Raw genomic sequence first — 24,136 nt, forward strand, 5'->3', positions numbered from 1 at the left:
ATTTACACCATGAAAAATAAAAAAATAAAAATCCAGACACAGAATATTTGGATTCTGATAATAAAGTCATATGATCTAATCAAAATGCAGACACTGACCTTTGTCAAAACTAAAATCTGTCTGAGTTAAATCATACTATTTTTAATGGACACAAAACAGGTCGCGATTAAAAAAAGGATCACACAAAGTAAAACAAACACATTCCTCACAAGACTGAAATAAATAGAAAAACATTTAAATAAAACTGCAAATAGATTATTTAAAAAAAAAGAAATCCTATGCGCAGTCACGTGTCCAACACAACAACCGGCCTCGCTGCATTCCGGAGTGCTGCTCTGTGGCCCATTACACAAAATGCGGTGGGTGACCATATCTGTCATTTTGTCATCGATAGGTTACTCTTCATTTTTCAGCCAAGCCACAGAGCTGTAAAAGAGCCCTTCAACACACGGACTGTGCTCAAAACATGGACCAACAGCGTCATCTAGAGTCCAGATGTGTCCTTAAGCATGAATGAATCCACCAATCAGAAACAAGTGTGATGTGGCCAGAGATAGTCTCCCCCATTTGTCCAAAAGGTTCGGATGTATCCCGTCCCTTTCTTTAAATAAAGCAGAATAAAAATTAAAAAAAAGCTGAAATAGCATCAAATCTGCAGCAACATGCCTCCACGGCCCTCCTCTGTTTTACAGCAGACCCCAAACAGTTGTGCTGAATATTTTCCTGTTATGGCTGCTGTCTGTTCTTATATAAAAGATAACAGTGCTCTGCAGCGCTCATATTTATGCACATTAACTATTGGATTTTTCCCATATAATTGTAGGCTAATAGGCCACTCATGTGATGAAGTGCAGGGGGGTTGCGGGCTGACCCATCAGGCTAAAGTCCCCTCGTCGGTGCGCATGACTCTCCTTTGAACGCGTTCACCACCACCGTCCATTAAAACCATAAAGTAATTTAGCCCAGACGTCTAGCCAGTTAGTCGAGTTTGCTTTGTTCGTCTGCATTTGAGACAAACAGCCGAGCTCCAACAGGGGCTGTAAAACTGGCATTTTTGTCCGAGCTGAGCGGAAATGCACTGGATTGGGCTTTTAAATTACAGCATCCTGTCCGTATTGTTTGCCACCACAAAAAGGCAATTTAGGCCTATCCCAGGAAACAAATGCGAGACATGGGAAATCGTCTCTCACTTAAAACCCGAATGCTCAAATTTTGGTCTCAGATTTTGGTCTCAGATCTTGGTCTCGCCTTCGGGCCTGGCGTAAACTAGCAACCTATGAACGCATTTAAAAAGATAAGCAGAGCTTAATATTGACGAACAAATACGTTCGTGAAATTGTGACCAATTTTTGGAGGGTAGGCCTCAACATAATAACGCATGGACCGATAAAAGAAATATCGCACATGCGTCATTCATTTATTTTCGCTCTTGTAAGACGATTTTAAATGAACTATCACGCTGTATAAGATCATATTAACAAACTCATAAACACACAGCAGTGTGGATTATTCGCCGCAAAACCGGCGCTACTTAAGAAATTTATAGTCCTCTCCTAAAAGACCAAACGAGGCTATTTATGTGTTTATTTGATGTGTGCGCACTTATCCTTAAACACACGCACACAGCTGTAAATATAGGTGACTGGGCTTTAAAGTCGGCCACAATTTAAAGCGATGCAAGGAAAAATGAAAACGACGTTGACTTGCGATACTGCGTTGACAACGTTTAAAGTATTGACCTCGCCATTATTTGCAGTGGCAGAGCTCATTGTAGGCCTTTAGCTGTACTTGGAGGAGAAATGGCTCGTCGGCCAAAAACATATTAGACAAATAATCGTGGATGCACAATTATTTAAGAAAACACCCATCGGTTTGAAACGTGTAGCTCAGCCAAAATTGATTTGGTAACTCCATTTCTTCCTTGTGGTTTTTAAATCACCAAAATAGTTGAGCTGATATCGACTCTCTCTGCAGCCATGCATTCATTACTTAAATGGTCGCAAACACGATGCACTCACAATGAATACAGAATACAAGCACTTAGTGATTATGTTTATATTTGCAGAGATCTATATCTACACTTTATAGTTAAATTCGAAGGCTACAGTCCAAAAATAATAATAATAATAATAAGAGAAATGCACAAATACAGCAACAACTATCACAAAAATACAAGACAAACGAGTCCGGTAGCAGATGTTGTGTTTCTGTACAAAATATTACACCTGCACAACAACGTACAAAGAAAAAAAAAAAACATGAAGGAAAAACATTCACATCATAAATTATGGGTTTATGAAATTCAAAAGAATTCAAGTATTTTCTTTCTTCAGACAGTTGTAACGTGCCCAAACTGCACGTGTATAATTTGTCTTACAAAAAAAAAACAAAAAAAAAACAAAGGTATTTCGGAGTGAAAGCAGAATGTAATTATCTCCTTTTTTTTCTTTTCCTTTAACGCTCGACACATAAATGTGCACTGGAAAACAACATAGTCAGCATCAAACAGTCTCGAAGTTAAGGTAAATACAAAAAATCCAACAAAGTGATAAATATGAAGAGGAGGAGAGTTAGAGAGAGTTCATCGTGTGTTTTGGTACATCTGTGCTGTCCATGTGACCAGTGGTTATTATGGTTGTTTCTGGCTGCAGTCCATATTATTGTTCTTTGCTGTCGGTCTTTTCTTTGTTCATTTTCTTCATCTTCATTCGCCGGTTCTGAAACCAGATTTTGACCTGCCTCTCGGTCAGATTCAGGACCCTAGCGACCTCGAATCGGCGGTCTCTAGTTAGATACATATTGAACAAAAACTCCTTTTCCAGTTCGAGAGTCTGGTACTTTGTGTAAGGGCATCGCTTCTTCCTTGTGGAGCGGGCATGTATCCAATTTGCCACTGGGTTATCTGCAAATAAAAACCATAATAATAATAATAATGACAGAATATATTGGCCCAACACTTTAAGACAAAACTGAAACAATGACACAAAAAAACAAACAGAAAAATTGCATAAAAAATGCAGAAAATGTGCATTTGGATTTACAATTACCAGAAAGTGCTATAATTAAATACTCACATCATGCACATGTTGGGTGTTTACCATTAAAGCTAAGCTGATAGTAAACATTTTGAGGAAAGATTCTCAGCCTCTATCTATCCAACCCAACACTGATTTGCTTCCTTGTCCCCTTAACTTGTGAGTAACACCATCGTAAAATACTCAATGCGCTTATTCACTTTATTGGCCCATAAAATGGCCCGTGGTTCAAGCCTTTACAGGTCCGTGGTGAAAGTCCTCCAGTATGTCCCTACATTCCTAAAGTTGGCTGGAAGAGTCATGTGAATTTGTTTTGGACCCAGAGAGGAGAGCACATTTTCATATGTAGGCTAACTATATGCATATCATCTTCTCATTATTATGTGGGTGTATAATATATTTTACTACTGTGGATCAAATCGTGCCAAAAATGTGTCTTTCCCTCACACGATGGGCATGTATTAAGACAAAAAAAAAAGACCAGAAAGACTGAGAGTCGGTTTACAGGGCTTCATGTGCCGTATGTAAAGGCACGGGGTCAAAACATGGTCGTAAAAATGCATCATAAGACTGATGAACTGATTCATATGTCGGTTTGGGTTGTTCACTTTAAAAAGAACACCTTGCATGTTTTTAACATTATGCAACACCATTCCAAATTCAACGTCTTCCTGTAGGTTTGAGTCCAGGTTTACAACCCCGTCTGGTTTTATAGCCCCAATATTAGCCTAGAAGCGTTTGTCTTTTATAGTTCCTAAAGCTTCCCCACTAGCAGAGGCGATGCAGGGCTGGACGGTGAAACAGCTTATAATTTCATGTTATGCGAGACGCTAAAATATCTCTTAGCAAAAGTAGTTTTACATAATTCCCAAAGCGAAACTCCCACCCGGTTGTAAAAGAGTGTAGGAGCTTGAACTTACTCGGATCTAGCTCAGGCTTCTCGTCTTTATGTTTCCCTGAAGCCAGGAGCTCCGACTCGGGAGAGGGAACATTCTGCTGAGTCTTGTCCCGCATGTCAGTGGATGAGCAGTAAAGATAATCCGTGTAGGTCCGTCCGCTGGAGCCGAGACACTCGCCGGCTCTGTGCTCCTGAAAGGCGTCGGGCTTCAGCCCATAGTGCCTGCTGTTCCCCGGATAGCCATGGAAAGGCACGGCGCCTGATATCGGCTCCAGCCATGACCGCATATACCTCGAGTCTGTGCCTAAGTGAGGTTGGTGACTGTATGGATGGTAAACCACTGATGACTGGGAGTGTACAGGGGCCCAGGAGGTGGAGAAGACGGGTGCCTTGGGTGCGAAGCTGCAGGAAGGATAGTCAGCACACTCCGGTACTAGGGACGTCGGACGAGGGCCGGCTGGGTGCGAACCGGGAGCCGAAAACCGAGCTGTAGCAAGGACATCCTCGTTTTCATGGTTGATCAAGGAGTCCACATAATAATTACTTATGGGACCCGTGGTCGACATGTCGAAGCCTCCCCGACTCTTTTACATGCATCCGATTATTATATGGAGTGTATGTGTACTTTTTTATCTAGCCATAGAACAATCAAGGCAGGTAATTATTTCTCAACGCTTCCTTGGCTCCTATTGGCTGCCTCAGCGACACGTGATTATATTTACCCCCACAAAAATTGTACAGTGGATCAATGCGCCACTTATCCTGGGATACCAAAGCACATAAATCGGATTAAAGAATGTGCTCTTTTGCTCTCGTTCCTGGACGTATTAGAGGTAACGTCAACAACCATGTTTCTTTATGAAGAAAGTATGCATTTGTAACGCTCATGGCGTCTCTTTCTCTAGTCGCAGCACAGACCTGCGCACATTACGTCTGAAAGCGAGCAAGGCACTATTTGATGGTGTAATCAATCTCTGTCTGGCAAAATCTACCGTAGCCCCATGTTATTGCAATGGATAGTATTACAGCATTAAAGTGTTTATTGAATCATTTGCGCCTTTTATCGGTTTTAAAGCAGCTGCACATTTGATAAAGTGAATGCTTTATAACTTCCTGTGGAATGCTGTTTATTTCTAAATGGGGGGGAGACGCCTTAACAGTGGCCACATACAGACTGCACAGAGCAGGGGATGGAATCAAAATACGGGATGCAGGATACACCAACAATAAAGTTTGCACTGTTTTAAAGAGGGCGCAACAGACCAAACATTTCCTAAATGGGATCTGAAGAGATAGGAGAGGAGGGGATTCAGATTCTTGACAAGCAGCCCACTACAGCGGGCTATATTCGGCTAGTGACCGTTCATGTTTTTATGCCCATCAATAAATTTTAACGAGGACCATTTGATTGTTCATAAACGTGTCGTTAATAAGACGGCATCCGCGTTCTCCGTTCGACATAAAAACCAGCACCGCTGTATGGAAGTGAAACAATTCTTAACAAACAAGAGAGGCCGGGGACAGCAGAGAGGAGACAGCAGAGCAGAGAGGAGGTAAAAAGGTTCGTTAAAGGGCTAACTAGATGAAAGCTTTCATAACAGAGATAATGTTACTGTTGTATCTAATGGCAGGACTTTGCCGTCTTTTGCCCTGCTGTAGCTTGTCAGTCGGTAGGCTGTGAAACAACCCTGAACTCTGCTGCAGGTTTGCAGCGACACAGAAAATAATATTAATATACGGTGAAGTAGGAGTAACCGAAGAAGTCAGATGGCAGTGCCGCAGGGAACACAAATTAGACCAAGTGTGACATAAAAACTGAGTGTTTAACGCGTATGTGCAGAGTGGCTGGGGTAGATAACAACATAGCTGATGCACTAGTAAATCCTAAAAGCTGCACACGTTATATTTCTATCATGTGGTGCAGGACTATTTGTATATATGAGATATTGTGTTTATGTGTGTTTTGTCTATGTTTCTTTGGTGTGCTGTAGGCTGTATGAGTATGATGGTGCGTAATTGCTGTTTTGATGTTTAAAATGTAATCCTTTCTTCTTTTACTGCGCAGCAGTGGTTTGGAAAAAAAAGGAGAAAAAAACTAATTGAATTGAATTATCGGTGCAGCTAAATATAAGGTTGTGTAGACCTGACAGACAGTTATATATGAGAAGTGAAATTATAGTGCTGCAGCACAACAAACCACACTTATGCTGAAATTAACTCAAACTGGGTGCACTGTGATCCACAAATTGCCAAATACGAAATGACAGTTTAACCAGAGAGACCAAAAAGACATATTTCAAACCAAATCCCACGCGTGCAGTGCATCTGTAGGAAAATAAAAACTGCTATGTAATGACATGTGAAAACAAATCTTGGACCAGGACCAAATGACGTCCCTAATTAGCCCAGGCTAAATTGAACCTTAGTTCAAATAAATCCTAACCCCTCTCATTCATAAATAAACGGATATAATACTCAGTATTTGGTCTTCGTGGCATAAAAGTGAATGTAATGTGTATACGCATTAGGAAGTGTGATGTTTGTCATGGCTGCTGAGTTCAGATTCAACCATGAAATTTAAAAGGCCAGACGCCAGACCTTAACCCGGATAACGCCAAATGGTGTCCTGGTGCGTGTGTGTGTGTGTGTGTGTGTGTGAGTGTGTGTGTGTGTGCTGATGAATGCGCCCAAGTCTGTGGAGACTCAAATATTTCCCCACATGTTTACAGAAATGAAGCCATTTACTAAATTTACCAGATGTTAAATCAGATCGGGTTAAAGTTGTGTGTTTTGTACAGGTTGAAGGTCTAAGTCGGTTTATTCCACAGCTGCCATTTAAGCAGAATGAACCAGTGACCAATGACCATTTATTACCAGAACATATGGCCATATAAATTCATTATAGAGCTCGTATCTATGTCTAATGTAATCCATTGAATAACCCTTTGTACTGTTTTGGATGTGCGCTTCTACGCGTGTGTTTACGTAGTGTGTATGTCCAGGAGTGCATTTGTATTATGTGTCCATTAATGAGAAAAAAATGATTTTTTAAAATGTACTTATTCAAACTGATCATGCACGTTTGTTGTGATGTAATAATAAAAAAGATGACCTCATCAAGTATCCATTTGTGCTTGTTGTTTTTGTCTTTTCCTCTTGCTCGTCTTTAACGTCGCAGCTCCAGCTTTAAGATTTTACTGCCTAATAAATGTCTCTTTGTTGCAGCGCCAAACCTTTTCGTGTTTCATATTTTCACCTCTTCTTTAACATTTTACCCAGAAACACAGCCTGCTATGGCAAACAAAGAAAAGCAGTGGTTTGTCAGTGTCCTTTTGAACATATTTGATACAGTATCACCAAAATGTGGATAAAAGAGCTATAAAACGTGTAAAGCAGCAGTGCATGCTTAACGGGTTGAAAGGCGACGAAGCTTTTTTTTTTTGTTTTCCTTTCAGATGAACTCTTTTTTCATATAAGTCAAGTCAATTTTATTTATAAAGTCCAAAATTACTTATGTGTCCGTTAAGTCTTCACAGCTTGTACAACATACGACACCCTCCATCCTCAGACTCTCTCAGATTATGGAGCCCGTGTTGTGTTTCCATCTTAATAGTACTCAGAGATAAACTGGATTTGTCCTACGTCTCAAATGCAAAGTCATTTATACATTTACAACAACTCAATCCATCATTAATTACAACAACAATGCTTGAAACTGAGGCCGCAGTACAAGCCTGGCTCTGATATTTCTCAATAACACAATTAATATTTTCATTCATTAAAAAATGAACAAATACGCACTGATATTGTGCAGCCTGACGCAAAAGATAAGCCTACAGGCTAATGTCCGCACAGAGCCACTGAGGTGGACAGTCATGTTTTTGTTTAGATATGAGACATTTCTATACAGCCTCAAGCCCATTATATTTCTATTTGACGCTAGCATATAAAAATCACAGTGCGTCACAGTTTGGGTGCTTCCTCGCCGCCGCAGTGATCTGATGCTTCATATTAATATGACAACACTGGTAAAACAATTTTATGGATTTACGCCTTTAATCCAATACTTACAGATCACTTTGATTTAAGTGTCTGCTTCGCCTAAATGTAGTTTTTTAGCGTAAAAATGCAAAGAAAGAAAACTATTGAACATGGCAGCTTTAATTAGGATCATGAATTTGCCCGTAGGTTAAACAAAAGGCCAAAATCTATTAAAAAAAACAGGACGAAAACACAGTAAATATGTGCGCATGGTTGATTGAGCCAGAGTGCAGATGACTCTTCATTTGTATCCTTATAATTATGGAGCCAACAGAAAAGCAGAGCTCGACAGGCTGATCTCAACATCAAATAATCTCATACGGATGTTGAGGTGATGATTCATTTTCATTGTCAAGGGAGTGTAAAGTTTGTTTGTTTTAACTTCAGTCAGCACAACCAGTTTGTGTCATTGATGGTTGGATGAATAATGAACGAACGAGTTCAGCTATGCGTTTCAACATGACTTTCTTTTATTAGACACTTACAGTGGCTGGCTGTTGCGTAATGACAGGGTAGGTAGCACTGTCTATTCTTTTCATAACGGGGAGAGACCAGTCAAATGTAATTTTCTACAAGAAACATTCACAACAAAAAAGCAGAGTAAATTTGCCCATGAACCTCCAGATCAAACACAACTTTCTGTCTCTGTCTCTCACACACACACACAAACAGACACACCCAACATATGCAAACTGTAGTGTAACCAAATTGGGAGTTTATCCAAAGGCATTATTTAGACCGTAAACTTTGCATAAGGAAGAATCAAAGCGGATATCACACTTTATTTATAACTACACATGTGCTGAACAGAAAGCACCGCACAACCAAGAGTTACAGTATGATGAGCCGAGAGGCCACAAAATTATCCGCACAATCCAAACTGTATTAGTCTTCTCCATCGAGGATAACCGCAACATATTACTGTTTCACACAGTCCAAACATGCTTCTTGATCAATTATACAGTCTCCCTTCAAACTGATTAAACTCTCTTTTATTTGAATCAAAAAACATTTTCCGTTTTTCAACATAACAAGATTCGGATCAATATGGATATTCCTCTTGCTGACCAGGCCTGCCGCAGTGATAAACATTTTACATTCTCGTCCTATAGTGCAGTTTTTCTTGGTTAAAAAGGCGAGGTAATTGATGTGGGACAATGATAATGATCCCTTAAATGTAAAAAAAAAGCACATTTTATAGCATAAATGTTGTTTCTGTTTGGACGATAACAGCTCCAAACTATGTACGGCGGATATATGTTATAGCCTTTTAATTGACATTTTAAAATATATAAACATTCTTTAAAAAGCTACATTTAGAGCATTATTTGGCAAGCAAAGTTCAAAATAATAAAAGCAAAATCCAAGAAAATAAAAGTTAATGTCACTTATCTCCTAAATTTAATCATTATTCACTTACACTTTAAAAGAAATCTTTACACATAAAGTCCCAATTGCATCCTATATGTCACAAGAAAAACCTAATACTATACGTGAAAAATAAAAAAATAATAAAAAAGAATAGTTAGAATATTTGCTTCACGTCTGATCACGCCAGTGGCACTAACACATTGTGAGCTGCTCGCCAAGGAAGTATCTGTCTAAAGCCATCAGTTCCTGTGCGCCACTACAAAGTGAAATAAATTGCTTTATGTGTATATGGTTTTAGGGTGAATCTGTGCAGCTCTCGGGGCTGTTTCCAGCGCTGTAAAGTCTTTGTCAGCGATGCATTCCAAGGGAGACACTCATTCACTGAGCTGAATGAAAGTGACTTTGGATTCCAGACTGTCTCTTCCAGTTGCACTACCGCCAAAGAAAGGAGGGGGGCTGAGAAAACAAGGGGAAATAGTGACTAGTATAAACACTGGAGACTGTTGAAGGAAAACTGCTGACAGCACCTCAAGAACAGACTGTTCTATAAATACGTTTTTTTCAGATAAGCTCATCATTTCCCCGAAGACTTTTATTTCCCTTAATGGTTAATTTTTTGTGCTAAAAAACACAATTACTCACCAATAAAGTCAGTAATAAAATGGAATAATGGATTAAGACAGAGTTAAAGTTAGGCCTTCACTGTGACGAACAGTAGCTCACTAGCATGCGATGATAAATAATCAAATTAGCCCGTATATGACAGTAATAATAATAATTCAGTCACTGGCCTACAATATCATTAAATAGTGAAGCTATTGTAGGCTGAATCTAAAGAAGATGATAGTATTTCTATCTGTAAAGTCGGTTTTAAAAACTTGAGTCCTAACTGATAAAATTGGGAGAATATAACATATTTATTTTTTTGTATAAAATAGGAGGATCTGTTCCTTCACAGGCCGGGAAAACAAAAGTTTAACTATAAACTTTGCTAAAAAAAAAAACAAGATTAAGAGCAATTGTAGTATGAAAAGCTGAAGATACTTAATGCATAAAAATAATATGTATAGGGATTTCACTGAGAATAAATAAAACAGGCTTCACTTAGGCAAATCATCTAGACTAGTCTCTTCGTGGAATGATTGCTGTGTTTTTATGTGTGCTGAAGTTTGTGGATAACATTTACTTTCAAAATAAGAGTTTTTTTATATCATAGATTTAGATACATTTCATTTATTAGGCTACTTCTCAGTGTAAATCTGAAGGCACGGCATTTTCTCAAGCAGAGATGCATTAGAATGAACACGGATGCTCACATAAGATCATGATAATGTCAATCCGCATCCTGTTATAGATTCATTCGTCTGATGAATTAATGAGTCAAATATGTGAGATCTCTCTCTCTTTCTCTCTCTTTCTCTCTCTCTCTCTCCATCTGTCTATTCAGATCATCATAAAGCAGCTGACAGTCAGATGCAATACGACGTCTAAAACTTTACCCCATGTTGTTTACAACCTATTCTCCTTCTGAGAGCCTCAGAAGGTTTTACAGCCCACCACAAAATAACAGCAAAGAAAGAAAACGTCTCTGTCCAAGGTATTCCAGCTCAGTTCATTTACAATGCCATTTGCGGGGACCTGTGTGACTATAGGGGGTAATTCAGCGGAAATTGTGCCCTTGATGAAGACGAACTGACGTAATCAAGGCAGTTTCTTGTTGCCGAGCCAGGAAGCCAACCCCAACAACATGAAACTACCTAAACCACGCTTCAGCTTCGCGCAAAAGGGGGTTAAAATCCATGGAAAGGACAATGCATGCAAAAGCCAAGTGAGGATTAACACTATCCAGCACAAAGAGAAAAGGCGAGTACCAACACAATAAAACATACCAGAGCTGAAATCAAGCTACTTTCTGAATACTTCCTGTAGACAACTTATAGGCCTCTAGCCATGCATGCTTTGATTTGTTTACTCATTCAAATAACACGTCAGTTTGAATTTACCATTGTGCTAGTTCCAGAAATAGCATTGTGGCAGCACAACAATTTGTACGGCTGCTTAAAATAGTCAAACTTAAATAATCAGCCGCGGCAAGTATGCAGACACTTAATTCCAAATATTCAGTACGCAGCATTTTGATTCCAGCGAGAAAGAAAAAAGAGATCAGCAGCAGGCTGATCATCACCAACAGCTTCATATAAACTATGAACGTGTGCAGGCGTGCACCATGCGTCCCACGAGAGCTGTCAAACAAGCTTTCCTTGACAGATGTGGCATACTTTCCAAAACAAATCAAAATATTACGTAAAGATTTTAGTCCTACCTTCACCTGCTTCCTGCAGACGTCCTCCCCCGTGCGTTTAGTTATCCACGTGTTTGCCGGGATGCTTGTTATTATTGTTCCTGTAGCCGTCGCGGTCGCTCTTCCTTTTATCCACCATCTTTCTTATCTCCATGCTTCCATGAAACTCCATTATCCCGGGTTGGAGGCGGCTGCTCCTTCCAGCCCAGCGCCTCGGCTGGGATCCTGCACATTGCAGTCTTTGCTGTGTGGATTAGCCCTCCTCCACACACACCTTTAAACGCATCTTTACTGCTGCAGCACATTATATTTGCAGATCATAAAATCCACCCCCAACGCTTTCCAGGGCGAACCTGACATTAGAATTTTATGACCTTGACTTACTGTGGTCACCTGGATAATATTTAAATCAACGTTATGGTCTCTCACTTCTATTAAAAGTGCCATAATCTCCTTCTCTCATCCGCAGTGTCTCTCCCTCCCTCTCATTTGCACCACTATACCAGGGGAAGGACAAAGTTGGTAATACCTTTCCGTTTCCCCCTCCTTTTATTATTTTGGAATCGTTTGCCATGACAGAGCCTAATATCTGTCTGCACATTACACGGCAGGAATATGCCAGAGCAACAGACACCAACGAAGAAGCTGCACAAGTGGCAAACATTCATTATAGCTCAGCAAAGTGAAACTGCTTACATGCCACGAGTAGTTTATAGACTGCTTGAGCCTCCCTTCGTTTGGCTCATGTTGTATTATAATTATCATTGCTAGGTAATAACACATCACTGTTCCAGTGCTGCTGCACGTGTTCACCTCCAGTCTGCAGGTTTTTATAGTTCTTATAGGAAGGCACGCCGTGTGTATGTGTGTGTGTGTTTGTGTGTGTGTTTGTATGAGTGTGTGCACATAATGTATAAACTGATAAATGATAATTAAATGCATTAAAAGATAACACATGCATGATCTTTGCCTGTCTTGTCTATGGATATGCATGTGTGTGCGTGTGTGTGTGTGTGTGTGCGTGTGTGTGTGCATGCGTATGAGTGTATGCGTGAATATGAGTGTGAGTGTGGGTTAAAACAATCTTCAGGAGTAGTTATAAACTGCACTGTGCTCCCGTTCTCGGCTCTCCCTGTTGAGCTTCTTGAGCTTCATGCGTCTGTTTTGGAACCAGATCTTGACCTGTCTGTCGGTCAGGTTGATACTCCGGCTGATCTCCAGGCGGCGCTCCCGAGACAGATACATGTTGAACAAGAACTCCTTCTCCAGCTCCAGCGTCTGGTGCTTTGTGTAGGGACACCGCTTCTTCCTTCCACTTTTGGCTTTTAACCAGCTTCCCGTTGTCTTTTCCGTGGATAAATCATCTACCGGAGGAAAAGAAATACAACAATGAAGAACTGTGGCCAAATCCAGGCAGTAATTTTGTGCAGAGATCATATGCAGCTTTATAACCTCCATCAATACACTGGATGCTCCGTACACGCCCATATCTCACATGCACATTCAACACCGTTCATCTGGATCAAAAAAGAGTAGTTCTGAAGAACAGCTTTACCATCGTATCGACTCTCCTCGACTCTTCCTTTCAACAAATGAACATCCCACCTTTTGCTACAACTCATACTGCTCAAATTGCTTTTGTACGCGGTGTACAGCTATAATTAGATCAAATCAAACTGGGGTGTGTAAGCACTTCTTTTGTCTATGTTGGACCTCAGACTCTCATAAAATTTTATTACCTTTGCACATCGGAGCCAAATGAAATTTTTCCGAGGTTCATCCCAAAACAAAAGGAAGTCACTGTAGCATCATGCCAGATTTAGAAAAAAATAAAAAACAAAATAAAATGAAGACAAACAATAGCGGGGTGATAGCGATGGGGGGAAAAAAACACGCTACTGCACATTCAGTTAATTCCTTGATTAGGTTGCGGACTCCTGGGAATAACGCCTCTGTTACGCAAACACACACACACACACACACACACACACACACACACACACACCAGTCAAGGTACAGTAATAATTACCCTAATGTGAATACTCAGTGTGTGGCCCCGCATTTAATCATTACCAAAACATTTAATTCAGTAATATGGGATTAACAGGACACACACTCATCATACACACACACACCACACACACCATACACACACACCACACACACATCATACACACACACATAAACACACCCCGAAAAGACGGTGCCTGGCAATATCTTTCAATTAAATTAAAATAAAATGAAAGGAGCGTGTTGGTCGTCATGTATGAAGCTGTTAGTAAACCCATAAATAACAAAACAAAACTGAAACTAATTATAAATAAGAGCTGAGGAAAAATGGGAGAGGGGTGTGTGATATTGTCACTTAGCTAGCATCAATTTATTAGAGTCATAATAAAAACAATAATTATTAACACAGTGTGTGGGATATTTAAAATATTATCAACATATCGTTAGCGTTGAATTAAAACTCGGTTTAAACTGTTGCTTTACTTGTTGTACAAATTCGTGGTTTTGTGAAACGGGTAAAAAAAAAATCGGTTCATTCTCATCTAGCTGTCACTGCTGACATAAAGCAAAGGAAAGAAAAAATGTGCCCAGGCGTGCACTTTCACTTTAAATAATTATGTCGTAAAAACTGGATTGAATTATGTTGAATTATCGTTGCATCCACGCAGAAATGTGCAAATGTATTTTTGAAAAAAATGTGTCTCAAATGTAACAGCGAGAAATGTTCCCTGAGGTCCTGTCTTTATTTTATTTTATTTAAACAAACAAACAACAACAACAACAACAAAACAAAAACAGGATGACTCTGACAAAAGCTTTTAAACTATGCAGCAAAAGCGCTGAATGTTATGCTGGCTCGATACCACAGATTTTGAGGCGTAAAATGGTGCAGTTAAAAATGGTTACGTCTCACAATGTAAATGACCCATGTAAGAGAGAGTGAAAGAGAAAGTGAGAGTGGTGAGTGTGTGTGTGAGCGTGTTTATTTCAATGATAACTGCCCATCTCACATTCTCGCATTAATGGAAAGGTGTTAAATGCCACGGGCACCATAACCCCTGCTAGGCGAGACTGTCAAAATGCCCATACAGCCACACATATGACTGCTATCAAACACAAGTCTGCACTACTGGACCATGACGCAACACGACGTGCACACACACGTGTGGAATAATCTGTTACACTTTCTGCAAAATATCTGCATGTTCACACGTGTTTGTATCCATGCATACATGCGTTGGTGTTTGTGTACATGTGTGTGCATGTGTCAGGAAAGGGAAGAGGAGGAGGAGGAGGTGGTGGAGGAGGGGGGGAGGCTGTAGGAGTAATCTACCTTTTAATTCTCCGTCCGAGTTATCTGAACAGCTGTCACTCTTGGCCTTCTCTTCCTTCCTCCTCTGACTCTCATCTGTATTTGAAACCTCTCTCGATGCTGTCTCCTGCGTCGATTTGCTGCAACTTATTGTTGATTCTGATGCTGACTCAACAGATGTCGCCAAGTGGGTCAGAGAGAAGCCCGAGGGGTACTGCTGATCGTCCTGTTGCGGCCTCTCGCCGTTGTACACCTGGAAACAGCCGCTGGAAGAGGCTGCAGTTTGCTCTGGCCGGCAGCTATTGTCCCCAAGCCGGATGTAAGTAGCTGACTCTGTTGTCTGCTTCCCCTTATTGCTGTCATCCTGATAGAGGCAACAAAACGCCTCCTCTTTGACGTTGCCCGCTGGAAACGAGCAGGGTTGTAAACACTGGGCAACAGGTTGTTCGTCCCTACTGGTTTTGGAGCCTGGGGTCCATGTGGCCAGCTGTGTTGACAGGTAGGGCGCATCCTGGAAGCCGCTGAGCGCCAGACCGGCCGGAGGAACCTCGTCTCTTTTGGAGAGTGAAGATGGTCCAATCTTCCCAATGTTTCTCATCACTGAATATCCGTACTCTGCGGCTGCTGTGTGGATGTACATTCCGGGGTTGCTGGAATAACCCTCACCCCTGAAGGAAGATGATCCTCCCATTAAGGAATCCATCAGGAAGTTACCGGGAGCTATGTTATTCGGACATGACATTTTTGCATTTGGCAACACAGTTAATCGTTTAGTGTGTTCCACTGGTCTGGACTACGGGATTTCGCCAGGAGAATAAGGACAGTAGGATGCTGACATCTTTTGGAGGGGGGTGCAAAAATATCAGTAACATAATTATGGATGCTGGGAGACATGTCATGTGATTTTCAGACCAATAGCGGCGTGGAAGTGGCCTTGATGCTCCAGACTGACGTGACGTAAGCGCGGTCAAGTTGGGAAATCTGGAGGCTTTTTGATGGAGCAAGAGCGCCACCCAGCGACCATCCGCCTGTCAGGACAGCAGGCCCCACACCAGAGGGGGAACAAAGGACGGCTTACTGCAGCAGAGATTTTTTTTTTTTTGAAGGCACTCACTACGTGGCTTTTGATTATTTTAATTCTGTTTAACTTCAGAACTCCCCCAAATTCAATTAGTCAGCGTGTGATTTCCATTTTTTCCGGCGCCAGTGCTGTGGAGATGAGACCATCGAGGATTTGTCATAAGACAGAGTGCAATTTGTGTCAGTATTTTTTTGAAATGTTTGTTTTTATCGATTTTACTTTGTGGTTGCCACCAATTTAGCAAGGTAAGATGTCCGCAGGTGTGTTATTGAACAGAAAATCATAACAGAAATGTTTATTGTATTTAAGTTTTAATGTGAAAGAATCGCCAAACTGCAGAGTAGATTTTAACCCTTGACGTTGTGAAGCAGCCTTAAAAAAAAAGTAAACGTTTTTGCATTTGACCTGCTAAATTTCAGACTGCGGTGCAATCCTAAATGCGTTTTACTGACATCACTTTGTAGATTCACTGCAGCACTTTTCATGTATTATTTACGAAAATACTTAAGCTCGGCCTGATCTTTTAATTGGACTCTTATGTTAAAATATTTCTTCACATGACTTTACTACTCTCGCAGAATTCGTTAAAAAGCAAACACATATTATTTTGTTTTTTAAAATGAGTTGTTTTGAAGTAGATCAGGCTAACTCATGGAGCCGCACTTGGCTGTGCTCTTCATTGAAATGTGCTGCAAAAACATGAACTAGGCGGTGAGATTTGTGCGATAGTGAATGCAAGGGCCTGCAAGGATATTTATTATTGCGGTGTAAAAGGGAACCCACACAGAATTACGTCAAGCATAAAGTTTTCTTCTTCTTCTTTTAACTGTTGACGCAAAACATCTTACAGCCTAATAAACAATTCATTGCATACCTGAGCTATTGTTCTACACACATATCCTGTGTTATTTTCACGAAGTTTCTGAATCGCTGCGTCACATGTGGTTTCAGTATAGTATAAATCTGGAATCAACAGCTTTACTAGCTTTTTTTAATTATTATTTATTCTTCTGGATGTTTTAATGTTGGCCAAAAGAGCGGGCATGTGATTTAACTATGGCCCGGTTGTCAAAATTAATGCGGGTTTTGCACGTATCTATTCAAGAACAGACATTAAAAAAAAAAAAGTTCATTTGTCTCGAATCTTTTCCACAACTATTGTTGTAAAAGTTTAAATTTGTTAGGTTCAGGTGAAAACCTTTACTTTAACAGGCTAAAGGTCACAGAGCAACAACGTAAACAAATACCGAGCTGCAGCCGAAACCAGGCAACGATATTTATAAGATACTAATGTATAATAGTACTAATGAAACAAGGACATAGTGAGATTGACTGAATAACTATAATTACATTCCTCATAGTTACTCAATTACTAATTACTAATAATAACTAATTACTTAATTAATACACGCGAAAACAAATGTTGTTGTGATATCACGCACTGGACAAAATGTTCAAACGTTGTTGGAATTAAAAGCCCAATGTGACTCGTTAATCTGTTTGCGTGGATTTATTTATTTATTTGCTCAAACAATGAAGTTTTTAACGGACATTTTATAACCCGCATGATTCATGTGTTTTACTCCTTAAAGTTGTGTTTAGTTAAAAAAAATCCCCCTCGTTCCGTGTGTCATGTGTTATGTTGGGCCTTACTGTGCTGCAGTGTGTACGCTTTAGGACATTGATCCGGTGCAAACAAACCCGCAGTTAGCACAAAAGAATACAAATACTAAGACACCGCTGCGTGCACAAACTTTAGGAGATGCTGATCCCCGCTATAGCCTGAACACATAATCAACCGCACCGGGTATAATAGTGAATTATTTGCATAGTCGAATTATTTGCAAGTCAAACATGGTTGAGTTGATTTTTATTTTTTGCATAAAAAGCCACCACGCTTACAAAGATTCCACATTTCCCTACAACATTTTACATCTTAAGAAGCCACGGATTTATTGAGGCTACAGTAAACAGCCTACGTAGCTACAATACTGACTGTATCTCATCAGCATTTTGCTCTTTGATTAATTGGATTGTCTCGAGCAGAAAATGAATTTGGCGTTTTATTAAATTAGCAACTCACCAAAGAGATCTCAAGCAAACATTACAAAGTCATACTGCAGATAATAATGACGTGTTTAGCCTGTTTTTAAAAATGCTCATTGAAATAATAGTTATAGCCACAACTATGCGGGTGTGCTCGTGTCCTAGTTTGGTTTGGGCAGAGACGTGCACGCGCGCCTGCCTGCTTTGTCTGTGTGTGTGTCTGTGTGTGTCTGTGTGTGTGTGTGTGTGTGTCTGTGTGTGTGTGTGTCTGTCGTTAGTTCAGAATCACTTTCAAAGGCAAGGGCAAGATATCAGATCATTGTGTGTCTTTGAATATTTGTCTTTATTTGCATGCGCGCAGTTTAATGTTTCATGATGAGACTTATTCACTGACTGTGATACACTGAGTGTACGTGAAATAAACACTTAAAATAACCTTTAACCCGGTGTCTTCTGTGGTCACTCCCAATCCTCAACATAGTTCACATTTATGAAAGAAATGTGACCAGTCATAGCTACACATCGTTAATGATGGAGGAAAAACCTCACTGCCTCTTCAGTTTTTGTGACTTTTATATTAATTGATTAATTAACACACGGGATGATAACGTGGTCTTGTGGGTGTGGAGAACATCTTGGGCTCATGAAACCCTTAAAAACTCATAATATAAACTATAAACTGGCGTGCGCAGCAACTTTAAACTTTAATGTAGTTATTGGACAAAAAAAAAAAAAAGTTTTTCCACCCATGAGCAGGAAAATTCTAGACAAAAAGATTATTAAAGATATTATTTTTTACCCTCCATCTACACACACACCTTCTTGCCTCATGTAGGGACACATTTATAACCACACCTAAACTCTCTCTCTCACACACACACACACACACACACACACACACACACACAGCTTTATGACACATTCACACCTAGGCTGCAGGCTACCTCCAATTCAGCACAAGAAAAAAAAAAGAGCCATGGACATAAAAACAAATTATATGTGTGCAACTTTGCAAGAAGCACGGTGCTCTAAATAATACTTATGGATGTTACAAGAGAAGAACATTGTGATGCAACAGAACCGGTATTATGAGCTCAGCCTTGGCAGTGCAGCAAAAATATGTATTATGATGCCAGTGACTGAAAATGATAAGTAGACATGTTGGAATGTCGCACACCTGGCGGCGTCATAGAGCCAGTATTGTGATGTTAAAGGGAAAGCAGAGTATAGGAAAACTGTGTATCATTCTGTCAGTGTATAAATGACATTATTACTGCCTATTGATATGAACCTGTAACAATCCCACGCAATTGCAAAGTACATACAGCAACATGACAGAAGTAGACAGCTGCTACTACAGACAAGAGAATATGTAATAGAGTATGGAGGGTTCAGTAGGCTTATGAGTATTAGGAACAAAAAGGTTATTCAAAATAAAGTTTTCATTTAACATGCATACCTTTCCGCTTTCATAACAAGAAGCGCTCTCTGTTGCTGTTTATTTCTCTCATGGAAACACGAACCCAACTCTACTTTTTCCACATTCCTACAAATTCTGGTATTTTCTGTCTTCTATGCTCATCGCTTGCTTTGTTGTTTAAACGGAATATTTCAAGTCAAACAATCCGTTTGAAATTAGAGTTGTAAATTTAAAAAAAAGTTAAATGTGTGCATGTTGTATTTTTGTGTGCATTAAACCTTCAAATTTTCTCACACACTAACACAGCTCGCTAATGTGTACCTACCCTGGACTACACACACACACACACACGGAGTTGACTGCGACTGTATTTTACCATGGTCTTTACACTTGTCTAAACTACAGCCTGCACTTTCGCCACTAAATTGTCGTCCAATTGATTGCTAACCTGGAGGCTGTTATTATATTGCAAACAGGTATGGGTGTTGAATGCTGCCGGACACAAGGCATGGTAGCGGGTTTCCTTATTGTACTAATCAGTAGCCACTGGGGCGACACAACTAATTTGCTCCTGGCAGCCACTTTGAAATATCTTTCCAGTTGGATGTGAGGAGGTTCTGCTTTGTGTCCTCTTTCATGCTGCTGTCCACTCAATGCACAACTTTAAATTTATGGTGTCACAATCATGTAAGTTCTTGATTAAAAACCAGAGTGGTATCAGCCATCAAAGTACAGCGGTATTACATTATTACTACTGACGACCACACCAAACACACACACACACACACAGACACACACACACACACACACACACACACACACCAAGCCGCCAATATCTGACTTAAAACTCGCAATAAATTACAGTCAGACTTACATGGTGGTAACAGTAAAGAAATGGCACCATACAAATGCGCTCATGTAAATTCAAGCGTTTTGAGAGTTATTTGGTTGCAGCAATAGCAGGAGCTCGTTTTACAGCGTCGAACTGTTTTATGGCCCTATAGAACAGGATAGGTGCTGAGATGTGAGTAGTACACTGTAGTATAAAACCATTCAATAGCCTATAACCCCTTGATTAGTATTTGCAGAGAGACAAAGGAAAGAGGAAACCCCCCAACATTTATTTCGCAATTAAAACACCCACGGAGAGTTGATTCTTAAACCAGCTACGAAATATTTGGAAATGTTACAAACAAAAAAAAAAACAGTATCGAAAAAAAAATCTCCAATAATGAAAGTACTTTTTTATTCTTGGCAAGAAAAATGTAGTTTTTTTTTAGTAAGTATACGCTGTTATTCCTTACTTTTTTATGTGGAAGAGTTGACAGTTCTGTGTTAATAATGAAATAAGTGTTTGCAGGACAAAGTGATGCTACAAGAAGCAGGTTAAATACACAGATGTCACTTGTGTGCAGGCATTAATTTGTTTTACACAACATGAACAGAAAACACAAGTCCTTCTATTATAAATCCGACTATTTTTGTTCATAGTCTGCATGAAAAATCTTACAACTTTCAATATAAACATACACACTTCCCAGGATTTAAGAAGCAAATATTATTTGTTTACAGCCGAGATATATTCTCAAAATAAAAAATAAAATCTTATTAACAGTTCTAAAGACTGATTCTGACACTTTAATATAAATCCTCAGATTTTATGTAGCTGAATTATTACATTTTCCTTTTAAATTTTAAAAGGAAAATTTAATATTGGCACCAGGCTATATCTTCTCCCTCCTGGTTCACCTCATCTACATAAAACACACCGCCATTTTCCTTCACCACAACACCCAAGTGCACAATCCAGACTGAGACATGTCAGGAGCTGCATTCCAGCAGACTGTCCTTCTGTCACACAACACATCAAGAGGTGGTCTCTGTGCTACTCTGATGTCACCGAGGCATCCGTGTAAGGAAGCGTTTTCAAAGATCCCCGTAGAGGAAACAAAACAGTGCTGAGGCCGGGAGGCTCCAGGCCCCCGTGTGGTTGATAGACAACATTTGCAGAAGCCCTTCTGCAGCGCTCTCTGTTAGTGACGTTGTGTGTTGGAGAAACCTACAAATTACCCACGTCACCGTCCCAGGGCCAAGGTTGGTGGGTGTGGCAAAGAGAGGGGCTCCTATAGCCTTGATCTCCGCTTGTGTGCATCGCCATTCTTTTGTCAGAAAGGGCCTGTCCTTCAAGATATTACACTGACATATTCAGACTGACCCTGATCTCAGTCGGTGTGGAGAAAATACCTGCAGGTTTCCGTTATTACAAGACAGAGTGTGAATCATATGAATGGAACCAGGGCGAGGTTTCCTCTTTTTTTCCCTTTCTCTTTGTTTTCTCCTGTAATCTTCTCCATGATAATTCAAACTCTAAACAAAACCTCCATCTTTCTCACAACCTCAGCCAAAACGACACAAGCTTTAACTAAACACTGAGGGGGAAACACGGAGCTGTGCAAAGGCCTGCGGTGTAAAATCTTTTTTTGATTCATGCACAGCAGCCTAAAGAAGGAGTCACATCTGAAGACTCAAAGCATGCGCTGACTCACCCACGCACGCACAAACTGTCATGTTTGCACTTTATAGAACCACCCATAACGACAAGCACACTGCGACAGCCACACACCAACATGTTTTTTTTTCTTTAGAGAATACAAATATAGGTCTACAGTTTATACCAACGTGGTTTAAAACGTCTCATGCGTGAAAACGTATACATTTTACAAGGACAATAAAGTGTATTTACTGGGCGTGCTAAAGCTGGCAAAGTTACCTGCTGTAGTTTAATGCGAGGGGTCAAAGTTGGTCTCTGTACACATTCCACTTTCTGTTCCCACTCACTCTCATTGGCCCATTCCGCCACTGCACACATTTCCGGGCTAAAGGGGCTCCTTGATTCCACTTTATTGCAGCGGGTTAAAGGTGAAGGCCTTGACATTATTGAAGTTCAAAGACTACATTTAATTATAAATTGTAGTTAATGCACACGTGCAATCATCATGCACATATGTTTTGGTGGACGGTAACACATATACGCAATACACATGCGCTCACATAAGGTACACACACACACACACACACACACACACACACACACACACACTTGAAAAAAAAAATGAACATGCCAATTATGATTTCCTTTCCCCTAGCTATCTCTTGTTCTAACTCCTAACACATGGTCCAATTAGTCAACAATTATTTATTCATAACTGATGTGTTGAAATGGGCCGACGTTTAGGGTCAGCTCAGACAAATGGACTATTATTTTTAAATGCATGGCGATATCTGTGCTGCAATATATTACAATTTCAAAAGGCCAAAGCTTATATATATATAGATATATATATAAATATATATATATATAGATATATATATTATATTATATATAAATATATCTCATATATAATATAATTATATAATACACACACAACTACATATCTATAACAATATATATAGATATTAACATAAATATAATATATAGATATATAAATATATAAATATACACACACATAACATACACAAACACCACTACACCACACACACACACAAATACTATATTAATAAATAAATAAGTATAAATATAAATATATATAAATATATATATATATTAAATAAAACTTAAGTAAAAAAACATCCCTACTCTGGAAAGACTGCTGCGGTTTCCGACTTGCAGATTAGAAGAGTGGTGGACATGACAGTTGTGTGCAGAGGGGGTTGGGGTTTTGGTTTGACTTTGCAGACTGCACAGAGCCGAGTTCATGTCGAAACCTCTTGGCAAGTTTTTTCCCCCTTTTCGGACATCCAGTCTGACTTGTTTACTTATTTACTTGCGGAAGTGAACGCCATTCCCCCCGAACAGACGGTGCAATTAAGAGAAAGAAATAGCCATTTAGTGCCTCTGTCTTTAGGGCAGTGTCTAGACTACAAGAGTGGCGATTCCATTTAGTGGGCACAAACGAGTTATCATCCCACCTCTTTCTCTATATGTCTAAGATCTGGGCTCTATATTTGTTGAACATGCTTGCTAAAATTCAAACATGATCTTTAAAGAGGGATGCAACCTTAAAACTGGCAAAACTGACAAGAGTAGGCCCGCCGACGTTATTTCTTTCTTAGTTTCACACCGCCACCGAATCTACCACAGCAAACGTTGTGCATCATCATGAACTGGCCATAACCACAAGTTAAAAATGTGCGGATGGTATGTATGAAGGCCAACAGTTTTGGTGATACACACATTAGAGCAGTTTGCTATTTCCATGACCAAAAGCAAAAAAAAATATATAAAGAAAGAATAAAAAGCAGCAAACATGCGGCTGTCAGGAATAAGTGAAGTCATATCAGTAAGCGTGATAATGACAGTACAAAAAGCACAAGTCCGTTGGGTTTGCCTATACGTTTCTGTTTTTTCATAGGTATTATATTAATGATACACAGGCCAACAATCAGTTCCTCCTCTCTGAAATCCAAAGCACCAATGTTTGAAGCAAATAATTTAACGAGTGTTGGCGTTAAAGCTGTTATGGGCAGTGTACTGAAAAATAGCAGCAGGGGATAGAGGAAAGGAAATTCAACATACGCCATTACAGTCACGAATGCACATTGCATAGGCTACTCTGTACG

The 24,136-nt window shown here is 39.8% G+C and overlaps 2 protein-coding genes across 10 annotated transcripts in view; both read right to left on the reverse strand.

Annotated features, from left to right (window-relative positions):
• Positions 1-24,136, reverse strand: part of hoxc10a (homeobox C10a) — a 138,237-nt gene that overhangs the window by 40,097 nt on the left and 74,004 nt on the right. For 3 of the 9 annotated variants that reach the window (XR_002042552.2, XR_002042551.2, XR_003463806.1), the window contains exons 1-2: positions 14,991-18,580; positions 11,669-13,011 (exon numbers count right to left, since the gene is read on the reverse strand). Coding sequence is in view for 1 of the 9 variants with exons in the window: in XM_010747459.3 (XP_010745761.1) it covers positions 12,734-13,011; positions 14,991-15,711 (999 nt within the window). In the remaining 8 variants the exon portion in view is untranslated. Of the gene's footprint in view, positions 1-2,828; positions 2,903-8,165; positions 9,802-11,665; positions 13,012-14,990; positions 18,581-24,136 lie in introns of those variants that run through there. The other 6 variants (XR_003463807.1, XR_002042553.2, XM_010747459.3 and 3 more) reach the window with 6 other exon arrangements.
• Positions 1,979-7,363, reverse strand: hoxc9a (homeobox C9a). Its single transcript, XM_010747448.3, has 2 exons — positions 3,956-7,363; positions 1,979-2,902 (listed from the first exon to the last, which is right to left on the reverse strand). Exons 1-2 carry the CDS (start codon positions 4,497-4,499, stop codon positions 2,658-2,660), a joined length of 789 nt encoding a protein of 262 aa, XP_010745750.1. The 5' UTR covers positions 4,500-7,363; the 3' UTR covers positions 1,979-2,657.

Source organism: Larimichthys crocea, chromosome XV (genome assembly GCF_000972845.2).
Source record: "Larimichthys crocea isolate SSNF chromosome XV, L_crocea_2.0, whole genome shotgun sequence".
Classification (NCBI taxonomy): Eukaryota; Metazoa; Chordata; class Actinopteri; family Sciaenidae; genus Larimichthys; species Larimichthys crocea.